The following is a 13,714-nucleotide window of genomic DNA, read 5'->3' as shown; positions in this document are numbered from 1 at the left end:
ATACATAGCTTATGGAGAAGGCAATGGCACCCCACTCCAGTACTCTTGCCTGGAAAATCCCATGGATGGAGGAGCCTAGTAGGCTGCAGTCCATGGGGTTGCTAGAGTCGGACACGACTGAATGACTTCACTTTCAGTTTTTCACTTTCTTGCATTGGAGAAGGAAATGGCAACCCACTCCTGTGTTCTTGCCTGGAGAATCCCAGGGACAGGGGAGCCTGGTGGGCTGAAGTCTATAGGGTCGCACAGAGTCGGACACGACTGAAGCGACTTAGCAGCAGCAGCAGCAGCAGAACATGAAGTTTACCATGTTAGCCAGTTTCAGGCGCCTAGTTCAGCAGCACGAAGCACGTTCACACTGTTGCACAAGCATCACCACCATGTGTCTTCAGAACGCTTTCATTTTCCCAAACAAACCCTGTGCACGTTAACCTCCCCTTCGCACAGCCCCCTGGCAAAGTTCTGCTTTCTGTCCCCGTGAAATCTGACTCCTCTGGGGACATCATAAAAGCGGAATCGAGCACCCTTTGTCATTTTGTGATTGGCATATTTCACTGAGCGCAGTGTCCTCGGGTCAGCCATGTTACAGCAAGTGTCAGAATTTCCTCCTTTTTTCAGGCTGAATAATATTCCATTGTGCGGATAGACCACAATTTTATCACTGCATTTCTTTTAAAGTTTTATTCTTTTAGTCTTACATAAAATGACTTCTCTTTTTTTTTCTTATTATTATTATTACTAGACTTTATTTCTTAGAACAGTTAAAGATTTACAGAAAACTTGAGCAGGTTAGTACAGTATAGCCAGCTCCTTTAGGTCTTCCTACAGCTTCCTCTGTTATTAATGTCTTAACATTAGTATGGTACATTTATTACTATGCATGGACCAGAATTGATACAGAAATCCCTTTACATCTTTCCATTGCCTCCTCTGCCTGCCCCACTAGCTTGCACCCCAGGATCCAGAACAGAGCTTCTCAAAATCAGTACTATTGATATTTGAAATCAGATCATTTTTTGCTGGCAGGCTTGTCCTATACATGGAGAATATTTAGCTGCATCTGCGACTTCTTGGAGTAGGAAATGGCAACCTACTCCAGTATTCTTGCCTAGAAAAATCCCATGGACAGAGGAACCTGGCGGTCTTACAGTCCATGGGGTCGCAGAGTCAGACATGACTGAGCACACGTGCACACGTGGTTTCTACCCACTGATTGCTGCAACATCCTCCCCCGAGTCATGGGGTCTTCCACATCACCAAATGTTCCCTGTGCGGGGAGCAGAATCACTCCCAGTTGAGACCCACGGGTCTAACCAAACCTCCACTGATGCCAGAAATGCCCTATGTCCGAGCTGTTCAGTGTGCTACTGAGCACTTGAGAGCTGTGGCTGGTGCAACTGAAGAGCTAGGGCTTTAATTTTATTTATTGCACTTGATGTAAGTGTGAAGGTGGGGCCTTCTCTGGTGCTCCAGTGGCTAAGACTCTGAGCTCCCAATCAGGGTGCCTGGGTTCAATCCCTGGTCAGGAGCTGGATCCCACATGGTACAGCTAAACACTGAAGATCCTGCGTGCTGTAACTAAGATCCAGCCCAGCCAAAGAGCTGAACTAAACAAAAATAAATATTTAAAGAGATTATATTTAAGGAGTTTTTTTTTTCCTTCTCTTAAAGGGCCTTCTGAACTTCCTAAATGTCTTATTCTGAGCATCTGTTATTTAAACTGTATTAATTCAAGGGTCAGGGTGTATTTATTATTTAATGTATAATTCAGGGGTCAGAGTGCAACCATCACCATGGTCTAAAAGCAACCCTGTACCTTTTAGCTATTACCTTCCTGACTCCCATTCTCCCCCCATCCCCAGCTCTCAGCCACCACTAATCTCTAGATTTCTTTACTCTGGAGTTTCTTATAAGTGGCCTCATGTAATATATGGTCCTTTGTGTCTGGCTTCCTCAGCATAATGTTTTGGTGTTTTAAGTTTTTAATGTTTTACTCATTGTAACATGTATCAGAAGTTCACTCCTTTTTATGACCAAATAATAGTCCATTGGATGGGTGTGCTACATTTTGTCTATCCATTCAGCATTTCACTGGGGCTGTTTCTACCTCTTATGTACTGAGTGATGCTGCTCTGAGCACATGTGTTCTAGTTTTTGCCTGGATATATGTTTTCATTTCCCTTGGGTAGATACCTAGGAGTAGAATTGCAGGACCTATGGAAACTCTTGTGTTTAACCATTTGAGGAACTTCTAAACTGCTTTCCAAAACGGCTGCACCATTTCACACTTGCAGTATCTTACTGTTTTTACAATAGGAGAGATAATATTAAATAGAAGGGAACAGGGACAAAAATCACAATGCAGAGAGCTGACGATCAGACTCTGAGATCACAGTAGCCCAACCTCTGTGGTGTAGAGACCTCATTGCCCTAACAAATCAACAGCTTCTAGTTTTCTGAGTCCTTTTTTTTTTTTTTTGGTCCTTTTAAAGGCTATTGTTTAGTTGCTAAGTCATGTCCGACTGTTTCGCAACCCCCTGGACTGTAGCCGCCAGGCTCCTCTGTCCATGGATTTCCCAGGCAAGAATACTGGAGTGGGTTGCCATTTTCTTCTCCAGGGGATCTTCCTGACTCAGGGATTGAATCTGTGTCTTCTGCATTGGCATGTGAATTCTTTACTGCTGAGCTACCAGGCCATCAGTTCAGTCGCTCACTTGTGTCTGACTCTTTGCGACCCTATGGATTGTAGCATACCAGCCTTCCCTGTCCATCACCAACTCCCGGAGCTTACTCATATTCATGTCCATTGACTCGGTGATGCCATCCAACCATCTCATTCTCTGTTGTCCCCTTCTCCTCCCGCCTTCAGTCTTTCCCAGCCTCAGGGTCTTTTCAGATGAGTCAGTTCTTCACATCAGGTGGCCAGAGTATTGGAGTTTCAGCTTCAGCATCAGTCCTTCCAATGAATATTCAATAATCAGTCCTTCCAATGAAAATTCAATAATCAATCCTAAAGGGCTGATTTCCTTAAGGACTGACTGGTTGGTTCTCCTTGCAGTCCAAGGGACTCTCAAGAGTCTTCTCTAACACCACAATTCAAAAGCATCAATTCTTAATTCTTTGGCGCTCAGCTCTCTTTATAGTCCAACTCTCACATCCTTACATGACTACTGGAAACACCATAGCTTTGACTAGATGGACCTTTGTCAGCAAAGTAATGTCTCTGCTTTTTTATATGTTATCTAGGTTGTTCATAGCTTTTCTTCCAAGGAGCAAATGTCTTTCAATTTCATGGCTGCAGTCACCATCTGCAGTGATTTTGGCTGTAACACCCTTTAAAATGAGAGCCTCAGCCATCCCTCTGGGTCTCCACACTGCCCTCTAGGGGCTATGTGGCCAAACCGCAGAGCTGCAGAAGCCCTTATTCAGAAGGGAGAGCCCGCATCCTGTTGCTGGTGGCTCCTGGTGGGAAGGTAACTTTGGTCTGGGCCAGTGTCTGCCTCCAGACATGCACAGATGAATCTGTCTTAAAGGATTCTACACCAGGCCCTACCAGCTTCCTATTAATAGAAATAGGAGTGCCCTTTTCCTGGCACTGATGTTCTTCAAATGCTTTTCATGGGGGTTCCATTTAATCCTCACTACCCTATCACGAGAAGGAAATGGCAACCCACTCCAGTGTTCTTGCCTGGAGAATCCCAGGGATGGGGGAGCCTGGTGGGCTCCCGTCTATGGGGTCGCACAGAGTCGGACATGACTGAAGTGACTTAGCAGTAGCAGTAGCACCCTATCACGAACCCCATTTTATAGATGAGGATTGGAGGATGGAGCCATGTGCTCAGGCCCCATGGTGTGTACCTGAACCCACTTTCACTTTCAGACCGATGATTAAACTTTGGTTGATGTCATGTTGGTAGCTTGAAATTGCCCAGGGTAGGAGTATTGATACCACAGAATTCAAATGCTACACAGTTAATCCCAGGAGAGCTACTGGTTAGGCGTTTCTCAACACATCCCTGCTGGCGTCACACTGCCAGGGAGTGGTGCCATGGAGCTGCCAGAAATTAGACCCTGACTAGCCTAACCCTGGGCTTCCCTGGTGGCTCAGCTCATAAAGAATCCAACTGCCATGGGGGAAACCTCAGTTCGATCCCTGAGTTGGGAAGATCCCCTGGAGAAGGGAAAGGCTACCCGCTCCAGTATTTTGGCCTGGAGAAGTCCATGGGGTTGCAAAGAGTCAGACATAACTGAGCAACTTTCACTTTCAGCATAACTCTTGGTGGCTCAGGGGTACAGAATCTGTCTTCCAAGGCCATGTTAGATTCCTGGGTCAGGAAGATCCCCTGGAGAAGGAAATGGCAACCCACTCCAGTATTCTTGCCTGGAAAATCCCACAGACAGAGGAGCCTGTTGGGCTACAGTCCATGGGGCTGCAAGAGAGTTGGATACAACTGAGCAACCACACAACAACACAGCCTGACTCCCGGGTCTATCACACTCTGCTTCTTCCATCACTGGTCCAGGTTTAGAAGTCTCGCTGCCCTGACGCCTAACCCAGTGGTCCTCCGCCTCCGCTGCTCCTTGGAATTCCACAGGGAGTTTGCAAAATTCCTGATGCCCAGGCAGCTCCCCAGACCAATTCAAGCACCATCTCTGGGGGTGGCTTCCACCCCCAGAGCATTGGTAAAGCTCCCCAGGGGAGTCCAGTGCACAGCCAGGGCTGAGAACCTGCCCTGCTCTAGGTCAAAGGCAGACCTTTTGTTCTAGAGGTGCCAAAGAGCCAGTCTGCACACACTCAGGAGGGCCGAGCCCTAGCAGCCAAGGTCAGTCGCCCCCCTTGCACAGTGGCCTCTGGGCATGATTTTCATCTGCTGGGGCCCTTCCCGGGCGGTCAAACCTGCCTTTGGCCCAGAGATCCTGAGGAGTGTGGCACTGCTCTTTTATTCCACGAGATCCAGACCGCAGGGCCCTTTGGCTGGATCCCAGGGCAGGACAGGGAGAGGGCTTATGTCCAGCAGTCAGGAGCCCTGGCAAGGTCTCTCTGGAGCATGGGGCTTGGGTCCCCTCCTGCCCTGTTTATCACTGGAGTGCGAGGAAACCACGGGGCTGCTAAGAAGGTGGATCCAGGACAGGCGTGGAGGGTGGTGCGATGACTGTTTTGCTGGTAGTTGCTTTTCTTTCTCTTGGGAGATGTGATAGGAACATCCATTGTCCTCAGACCCTTTTCTGAAAGGGAGAGGCTTCATGTCCAAAGGGAAGATGGTGAATCAAACACAGAAAGCCCCATAATTTCAGTCATTCTCTGATAACATTTCTTTTCACTCACGTGTCAGCTCAGCTGTTCATATCTGCCATCAAAGGCTATTTAACATGTAATATGTACGTGACCTGTGAAACTGCTCCCACACCCAAGCCCCCTCAGTTGTCCCCAGGCTGAATGAGAAAACAGTTACATGAGTAACTGCCACACACATCTCAGAAATTTCAGAAAGCATCCAAATTGTAGCTCCACTTACAGGGAAAACTAAAAATGTTTGCAGACGCACTCAGTTGATAACTGTGTGCCTGTCACCTTAGTGCGAGCACACTCAGTCGTGTCCTGCTGTTGGCGACCCCGTGGACTGCAGTCCGCCAGGCTTCTCTGTCTGTGGAATTTTCCAGGCAAGAGTACTGGAACAGGTTGCCATTCCTTTCTCCAAGGGATTTTCCGACCCAGGGATCGAATCTGCATCTCCTGTGTCTCCTGCATTAGCGAGGGGATCCTTTCCCCCTGTGCCACCTGAGAAGCTGTCATCTTAAGCTGCCATACATTTCACATCGGAAGCAAGCAACGTGGGGCACAGTTTAGTTTCCTGACTGGCCGTGGAGCGTAAGATTAATAAAAGGCCCTTCCACTGGCTGCTGACTCACCCCATTACAGAGGAACCTCTCTAAGCCAGCTTCATTCCCTGGCTCAGTGAGACGGCTCTGGATTCAATCTGGTGTTTACTTTCTGAAGCACAGAATCTAGATCTTGTTTTCCTGGAGTCACAACGGGCTAACCAAGAATCACGGGGCACAGAAATCACTCAGCCGGTGCTGGCTGCGGCCCCACGAGTGACCACACAGCTTGGGGCAGCCCACCTCCTCCTGGGCTGATGACTCAGCCTCACATGTCGAGTTGGCACCGCGAGACGCTTGTGTTCAGGAACTGTTAGAGATTCGGCCCTGTCATTTTCTTCTCCAGTCCTCATCTCCGGGAAGAAAAGTAAACATACAACCCTCAGTTACAAATTTTAATTAATTCCTGTTTTTCTGTGTCCAAGAAAGACTTTGCTTTTTTTCCAAGGCAGACAGATGCTCACGTACCAAATCAAGTCTTAATTATCTCTACCGAAAGGCATCTCTTCTTAACATTCTGAGATGCTACACCATTTACACTTGACATTTAAAAGCTCATGGGAACTGGGAACTGGGGCCGTTGAAAATACACAATTTCAGACTTCCCCGGTGGTCAAGAATCTGCCTGGCAATGCAGTGGACATGGGTTCTATCCCTGGTCCGGGAAGCTCCCATATGCTGCAGAGGACTAAGCCCATGTGCCCCAACTGCTAAGCCTTCATGCTGCAACTTTTGAAGCCCGTGCTCTGCAACAGAAGAAAGCGCTGCAGTGAGAAGCCTGTGCACTCTCTGCAGCTAGAGAGTAGTCCCTGCTCGCTGCAACTAGAGAAAACCCGCACGCAGCAACAAAGATCCAGCACAGCCCAAAATAAATAAATAAACATTTTTTAAAAAGAAAAAAATCTGCATTTCATCTCCGTGGCCTGCCTTTGCTCACTCTCTGTGGAAGCTTGAATCGGTGGTGAAAAGGTTTAACAAGGAAGACAGCAAAAAAAAAAAAGATATTGGAACACATTGTTAGAACAGATAACCACGTCATCATCAGTAAACTTTTACTGAGCCATTATTCTGTCCAAGGAACTATGGATAAAAAATGATTAAGACACAACCATTACCCTTTGTGCTTATGACCTGATTAAAGAACACGATATGCAAGAGAGGCAAAGAACAATGTGATGTGGTAGACTGATGCCAGTCACGTGACGCAGGGGAAGTTGCTACGTAAGTTTGGAGAGAGGAACTGGAATGAGTACTCAGCCTGCCTCTAATGAATGACCAGGCCGGGCAAGGTCAATGCCAGAAGAAACCAAGATGTAGGAAAGAGTTATTTGCCATTGTCCATTTAGCTCCCTGTCTATTCTGTACTCTTTAGAGAATGGCTGTGTGTGTGTGTTGGGTTGTCAAGTTGCGTTCAACTCTTTGCAACCCCACAGACGCCAGGCCTCCCTGTCCCTCACCATCTCCTGGAGTGTGCCCAAGTTCGTGTTTGTTGAATTGGTGATGCCATGCAACCATCTCATCCTCTGTCACCTTCCTCTCCTTCTGCCTTCAGTTTTTCCCAACATCAGGGTCTTTTCCAGTGAGTCAGCTGTTCGCATCAGGTGGCCAAATTATTGAAGCATTAGCTTCAGCCTCAGGTCTAGGAAAAATTACAGCTGTTTTTGAAGCTTAAGGTCACCCAGATACATCTTTTTTTTAGTTATTAGGATCAGAATGAATGCAATCAAGGAGTCCTCCTGCTTCTTGATCCTTTTCTTTACCTGAAATGTCAGACAAGTCCAAGAAAAAAATAGAAGGCTTGAAGGTTAGAGGCGTGGTTAAGACAGAAAGAAGAGCAGGAGAATTCACACCTGGGGAGTGCTGCCTGCCACCCGCCCAGCACAAAGGGTGTCATTGGTGCAACTTGCAGCCTCAGGCAAGCCGGTGTCTTTCCCCTGATGACAGGTTTCTGTTTCACTTCCTCCTGACGGGATGCAGTGGATAAGCTAGCTGCGTCAGCACTTCCTTGAGCTGTATTTCTGTTATCGATTGTTGGTGGCCAGGGCTGTGCCTGAGATCATTAAGCTGGACGCACTGCAGCTTTGTCAAGCCAAGATGCCCAGGGTGCAGCCCGGGGCTCCTGTCTGCCTCTCGGGGAGGCGCGTGTCACTCTCTGCCAGGCTCCGGTGTCATCACTGGGCGTCTGTGTCTCTTGACAAGGTGCCATTGTAACAGGAAAGACAAGATTTTAGACAACCTCCCCGGCCCTCATTAGGTCCTGTCATTCACCAGAATACACTGGTCTGTCTTTTTCTTCTGCTCTGCTAATGCCTGGGCTGTCACCAGTGAGAACTCTTCACAAAGGGAGGAAGGGGGCTGAGTTAGGAGTCTAAGGTGCGAACAGAGTCTTATCAAGCGTCTCATCATGCTCAATACAGGGAATTTAGGGCAGATTGCTGATTTTATAAAATTCTGCTCTTATTGTTCATAATGGGACCACCCAGAATTACAAGTTCAACATCAAATGGAGGAAAGGCTTGTGAATAAATATTTGGTGGGAAAAAAAAACCAAACAGGAAACAATATAATCTGCATACAATAGTGACGTTTTTCACTTGAATACATGTGCATAAAAGAATATTGGAAGGAAATGCATCAGAATGTTAGCGCTAGGTAATGAAAAGAGAGACGCTTTAAAAAGTTACTTTCTTAAGTTTTCTACAGTGAGCTTGCATTCTTATACTCAGAATAAATATTCCATGGTGTATGAGTCTTCTCAGGCTGCTATAACAAAAACCGCAGACTGGAGGCCTTAAGCAGTAGAAATGTATTTTCTCACGATTTTGGAGGCTGGAAGTTCAAGATTAAGATGTTGACAGAGTTGGTTTCTTCTGAGACCACTCTCCATGGTTTGTAGATGGCCAGTTTCTCCCTGTGTCCCCATGTGGTCATCCCTGTGTGTCTGTGTCCTAATCTCTTCCTCTTAAAAGGGGACCTACTGGATTCAGACTCATCCTAATGACCTCATTTTAATCAATTCTTTAAAGACCTTGTCTCCCAATAGAGTCACACATCCTAAGGTGCCAGGGTCAGGACTTTAACCTCAGAGTTTTGGAGGGGACACAAAATAGTCTACGCCTCAGGGTACTGTCAGAACTAACCCTCCCCATGCCTGAGCCTCATCCAGATGCAGGAAAAAGAGAACGTGTAATTTCGTTCTGAGCTTGGTGACCCCTGTCTCCTCAGGGAAGGCCGAGGGGAATGGCAATATGCATATCACCCTCTGTGACTTCATCGTGCCCTGGGACACCCTGAGTGCCACCCAGAAGAAGAGCCTGAACCACAGGTACCAGATGGGCTGTGAGTGCAAGGTAAGCCGCCGCCACCTCCTCCAGGTGGACTGCCGGGCTTTGATGCCACTTTCCCAGGGCCTCTCAATCCACAGGGTCCTGACTCAGGACAGGGCTCTGGGGAGGTATGACACACCTTGCCCACAGGTGAGGGTGTCCGTCCAGGGACTTTGGGGAGGTAAGGGGAATCTGACCACGTGGGCTGTAGCTTCTAGGAAGGGAGCCTTCTAGCAGGAGGAGTTTCGTGAGCAGAACATGGGCCTTAGGAGTGTCTTTCTACAAACGTACAAGTGCAGAGACTTGGCGTGCCTTGTGAAAGAACATCCCAGGTGTTATGATTTTGCCAGTGTACCAGCCATTTCCACGCATGGGTCCATGTAAACATGGGGTCTGTGTGATGAGGACCCCTGAAGCCCCTGCCTTTCTTCTTGAAAGCGCCCCAGAGGCGGTGCCAGGCACAGTCACAGCAGTGCTAATGCTCAGATGCGGCATAGACGGTGAGATCTCCATGGCCCCCAGGGTCCCATTTTGTTGTCTCCTAACGTCCCTCGGTCCCCGCCGCCCCTCCCCCAACCCCAGCACAGCGTGTGAGTCTGGGCGCGGTGTGGCCCAGAGATTGGCCTGTGCCCGTTCACACTGCTTGTGTGGCCTTCTGCCCATCCTGGTAGATCCTCGATAGCCCACCCCTTAGCTCATTCATAGTGTGAATTCTGACTCACAACTACTTGTAAGTCTAGCAAACTCCCCCGTGCCTAAGGTGAAGTTAATAAAAAACAAGTTCCACCTTTTTCTTTGAGCTCCCTGAAGGTTTGCACCCTCCTGTGAACTCAGGTTCTTTTGCCAAGATGCTATTAATCCTTGCTGATCCCCTCGAAGCATCCATGTGCTTGGGAGCAAGACGCTGTTCTTTTTACCTGAGTTGAACCTGTCTGATAGTCAAAACTCTTTATTGTTTTTTGTTTTATTTATATATTCTGAGACGTCCACTTCCGTCTTTGTGGCTGTGCCATGAGGCATGTGAGATCTTAGTTCCCTGACCAGGGATTGAATGCATGCCCTCTGCCGTGGAAGTGCAGAGTCTTAACCACTGGCCCATGAGGGAAGTCTCTCAAGGCCCTTTATTGTTGTTATTGTTATACTCTCTGGAAGGCTGGGACTAAGCTGAAGCTGGTTTGTTGTGCTCAGAGAAGGTAAACCAGATGGCCCAAAGTAGAGGGCGTGCTTGGTAGTTGGGGGGTACAGAAAGGTTTCTGTCCTATCTTGGACAGACTGCCTGCTGCCATTTGGAGAGTTTGGAGCTCAGGAAAGCCTACTGGTGGAGCAGCTCCATCCCTCCTTCCCTGCTGCACTTACCTGATCATTCATTCTGCACATTGCCCTTGAACACCTTCACCAGGTGAAGGCCAGGTTCTGGAGACGCCCCATGAATGGCCTCGGTCCCCAGCTGAATCCATCTCCTGTCCCCCTTCCTAGATCACTCGATGCCCCATGATCCCATGCTACATCTCCTCTCCGGACGAGTGCCTCTGGATGGACTGGGTCACGGAGAAGAACATCAACGGACACCAGGCCAAGTTCTTCGCCTGCATCAAGAGAAGCGACGGCTCCTGCGCCTGGTACCGCGGAGCAGCACCCCCCAAGCAGGAGTTTCTGGACATCGAGGACCCGTAAGCAGGCCACCAGCACTCCTGGGGCCAATTGACAGTGTCCAAGAGTTCAGACTGGTCCAGCTCCGACATCCCTTCCTGGAAACAGCATGAATAAAAACAGTCATCCAAGTGGCTTTAAGTTAGTGTGATTCTCCTCTCCGCCCCCATCTTCCTTTTAAACACACAGCTGTGGGTCTGGAGGCAGAGATGGGTCCCACACCCCATCCGCCAGCCTGGGCACCGTGCGTCTCAGTCTCCCGTCCCTGGGTGCGGGCAGGGGCCAGACGCACAGGCGTCCCTCCCGGGCCCAGCCCTGGCACTGTCACAAACGCTGAGCAGACAGCACTTGGGGTCCCCAAGCTGGTCAGGGCAGAGCCTGGAAATGTACATTTTGCAGGAATTTTCGAGGGTCGTTGCCAGACTGTGTAGCAGGCCTACCAGGTCCCTTTCATCTTGAGAGGGGCATGTCCCTCGGTTCCTGCAGTTTCCACACCTCTGGCCCTAGGGTGGTGGTCCCTGTGCACCCCCTGTCTCCCCCACGCCCACCATGGACTCCCAGCGTCTGACTTCGGGAGCAGCCCTGGATCAGTGGCTTGCTCTTGAAGGATCCCCAGTTAATCATATTAATCTGCAGGATTCCAGCAGGAGCCTCCCTCCCTGGCCTCGTAGAGACGTGAGGGCGGCAGGCGTCAGCTCCAGCCAAGTCCTTTCGGTTCCATCCCTGGCCCACAGGACCCGCCCCAGCCCTTGAGGGAGTCTATGACATCATGCCCTGACGCAGACGTTTGGCAGGGAGGCCTGGCTGCCCCTAGAGTTTGTTCCTGAGCTGCTAAGGCCCCTCTCTCGCCCTCCTCTTTCTGGCCTCAGGCACCCAGGTGGAGGGACATGAATTGGCTTTGCAAGGGGTTCTGTGTGGCTGGTGGCATGAACTCCCCCTGCTGTCTGGCACATCTTGAAGACGTCAAAAGCTGGGTCCTGCCCTGTCCCCCAACACACCTCAGAGCCCCCCAAGCAGGTGCCAGAGTTTTAACAGTGTGAGCTCCCTGGAAGACTGACTTGTCAGTGTGCCCCGGGAGTGCAGGGGTTCCCCAGAGTGAAGTCAGTGAAGCGCAGAATGAAGTCCTCCCTTGGGAAGGATGAATTTTGGCGGGGAGGTAGTGTCAGTAAAGCGCTCATGGCTTTTCTGGGCCTCCAGAACACTGTGGCCGGCTTTAAGAGACATCTCATTCTGCTAAAGATGAATTCTTAGAGAATAGGTGAAGCCAAATTTACCGGTGTACCCGCCCTCCTCTGCTTATATTTCTTGTATTACAAAGATCTCCAAGTAAGAAACTTCATAGGGAGCTAAGGAGCCTAGCTGTTCCCTAAAGGTAGTTTCCTGATGCCAGTAAATCGGGGGTTAACGGAGGCAGAAATTTCTCAGTAACAGTAAAGATAATCTCCTTTTTCTCCCCACTTGTGTTGTGAAGGTCAACTGCCCTGAGTTTATCATGCACGCTATGCAAACACACACAATGAAACTGGAGTCTGTTGGCCCAGGAGTAGTCATTCTGCAGAGTTCTTCCAAAGTCATCTTCTAAGCCTGCTCTATTCTGTGGTGACCCCAGAGCACCTCTAAGACTCCTGACCCTCCCCCGCCATGGCATGCAGCCCGCATGCCCACCCGGGGGTCTGGTCAGCACAGATTTTGATGACCCCCTTTCTAGGGCAGACTAGGGGACTCTCCAGGAATTCGGCCCGCTCCAAGGGCATCTTCATGTTGTGCAGTGATAGAAAGTTTGTAAGATGTCATAATGGACCAGTCCGTGTGATTTCAGTATATATAAGAACACCAGACCCTCCAGTCAATATAACACCCCACCCCCGTCTGCTTCCTGTACGGTGTTATCATATGTAACATTTACTCCTGTTTCTGCTGATTTTTCTTTTAATGTTTTGGTTTGTTTCTGACATCAGTTGTAATCATTCCTGTGCTGTGTTTTCTATTACCCTCGATAGGGGTTAGACTCGCACCTTTTTTTTCCCAAAGGTTTCTGCATCGTGGGAGCTTTGGATCCAGAGTGGAAATGGCATGGTAGCTAGCCTATGATGGTGATTCCTTCAGACCTTTTCTTCCGTTCTTTGAGTATCATTGCTTTTCTGTCTCCTATTTTTTGTTCTCTGGTTCCAATTATCACAAAGCAAAGAATCTTTGTGTAGGTTGGTTCTAAAAGATGGCCTTTATATTCAGTCCACACACATTGATCTTGTAGCCATGCTGAGCAGGAAAAAAAAAGTCAAGATGAAGAACACAGTGGTGGCCGAGAAGCCACTCAAATACCCTCACAGTCAATAATTGCCATATATATATAGTTTAAGAAGGCTCTCCATTTGGCATTAATTTATATGTTATGTTCTAAGCACTGCTCTTTCCTCCCTCTATTCTTGTCTTCAAAATATTTAAAATAAAGTTTACATTGTAGTTATTTCCAAATCTTTGCTTGATAAGTATTAAGAAATATCGGACCTGCCGCCGTAATTTAAAGCTTTGTTGATCTTGTTCGTTTTTGTTTGGATTTTTTTTTTTTTCGTTTGTTTGTTTTTTCAATTTTGGGGCAATGTGATTTTGCTGGAATATGAAGTCTTGAGACCTTCCTGTGCTGGGAACACGCGAGAGTTGTTGAAAGTCGACAAGCAGACACCGCATGTCTCCGATGCTTTGTGTCGTTCTCCAGTGGCCGCTCGGCCTGTGGACAATAAACAGTATTATCAGTGAGAACGCTGGCTGTCTCCGTGTGCTCATTTTCGACGTTTCGAGCCACCCCTTTCTAACTTTGGAACGGGGGAGGGTGGGGGCTGGCCTGTTGTCTAAGTCAT

At 48.5% G+C, this 13,714-nt stretch overlaps 1 protein-coding gene across 1 annotated transcript in view; it reads left to right on the top strand.

Annotated features, from left to right (window-relative positions):
• Positions 1 to 13,616, top strand: part of TIMP2 (TIMP metallopeptidase inhibitor 2) — a 23,694-nt gene extending 10,078 nt beyond the window's left edge. The window contains exons 6-7 of the mRNA XM_010856519.1: positions 9,106 to 9,230; positions 10,683 to 13,616. Of these exons, the coding sequence (XP_010854821.1) occupies positions 9,106 to 9,230; positions 10,683 to 10,880 (323 nt within the window). The 3' untranslated portion in view covers positions 10,881 to 13,616. The remainder of the gene's footprint in view (positions 1 to 9,105; positions 9,231 to 10,682) is intronic.
• The last annotated feature ends 98 nt before the right edge of the window (positions 13,617 to 13,714 follow it).

This window comes from Bison bison, unplaced genomic scaffold (assembly GCF_000754665.1).
Source record: "Bison bison bison isolate TAMUID 2011002044 unplaced genomic scaffold, Bison_UMD1.0 scf7180017864371, whole genome shotgun sequence".
NCBI lineage: Eukaryota > Metazoa > Chordata > Mammalia > Artiodactyla > Bovidae > Bison > Bison bison.
Note: the sequence above shows the minus strand (reverse complement) of the source record. Positions and strands in the feature narration are given on the sequence as shown.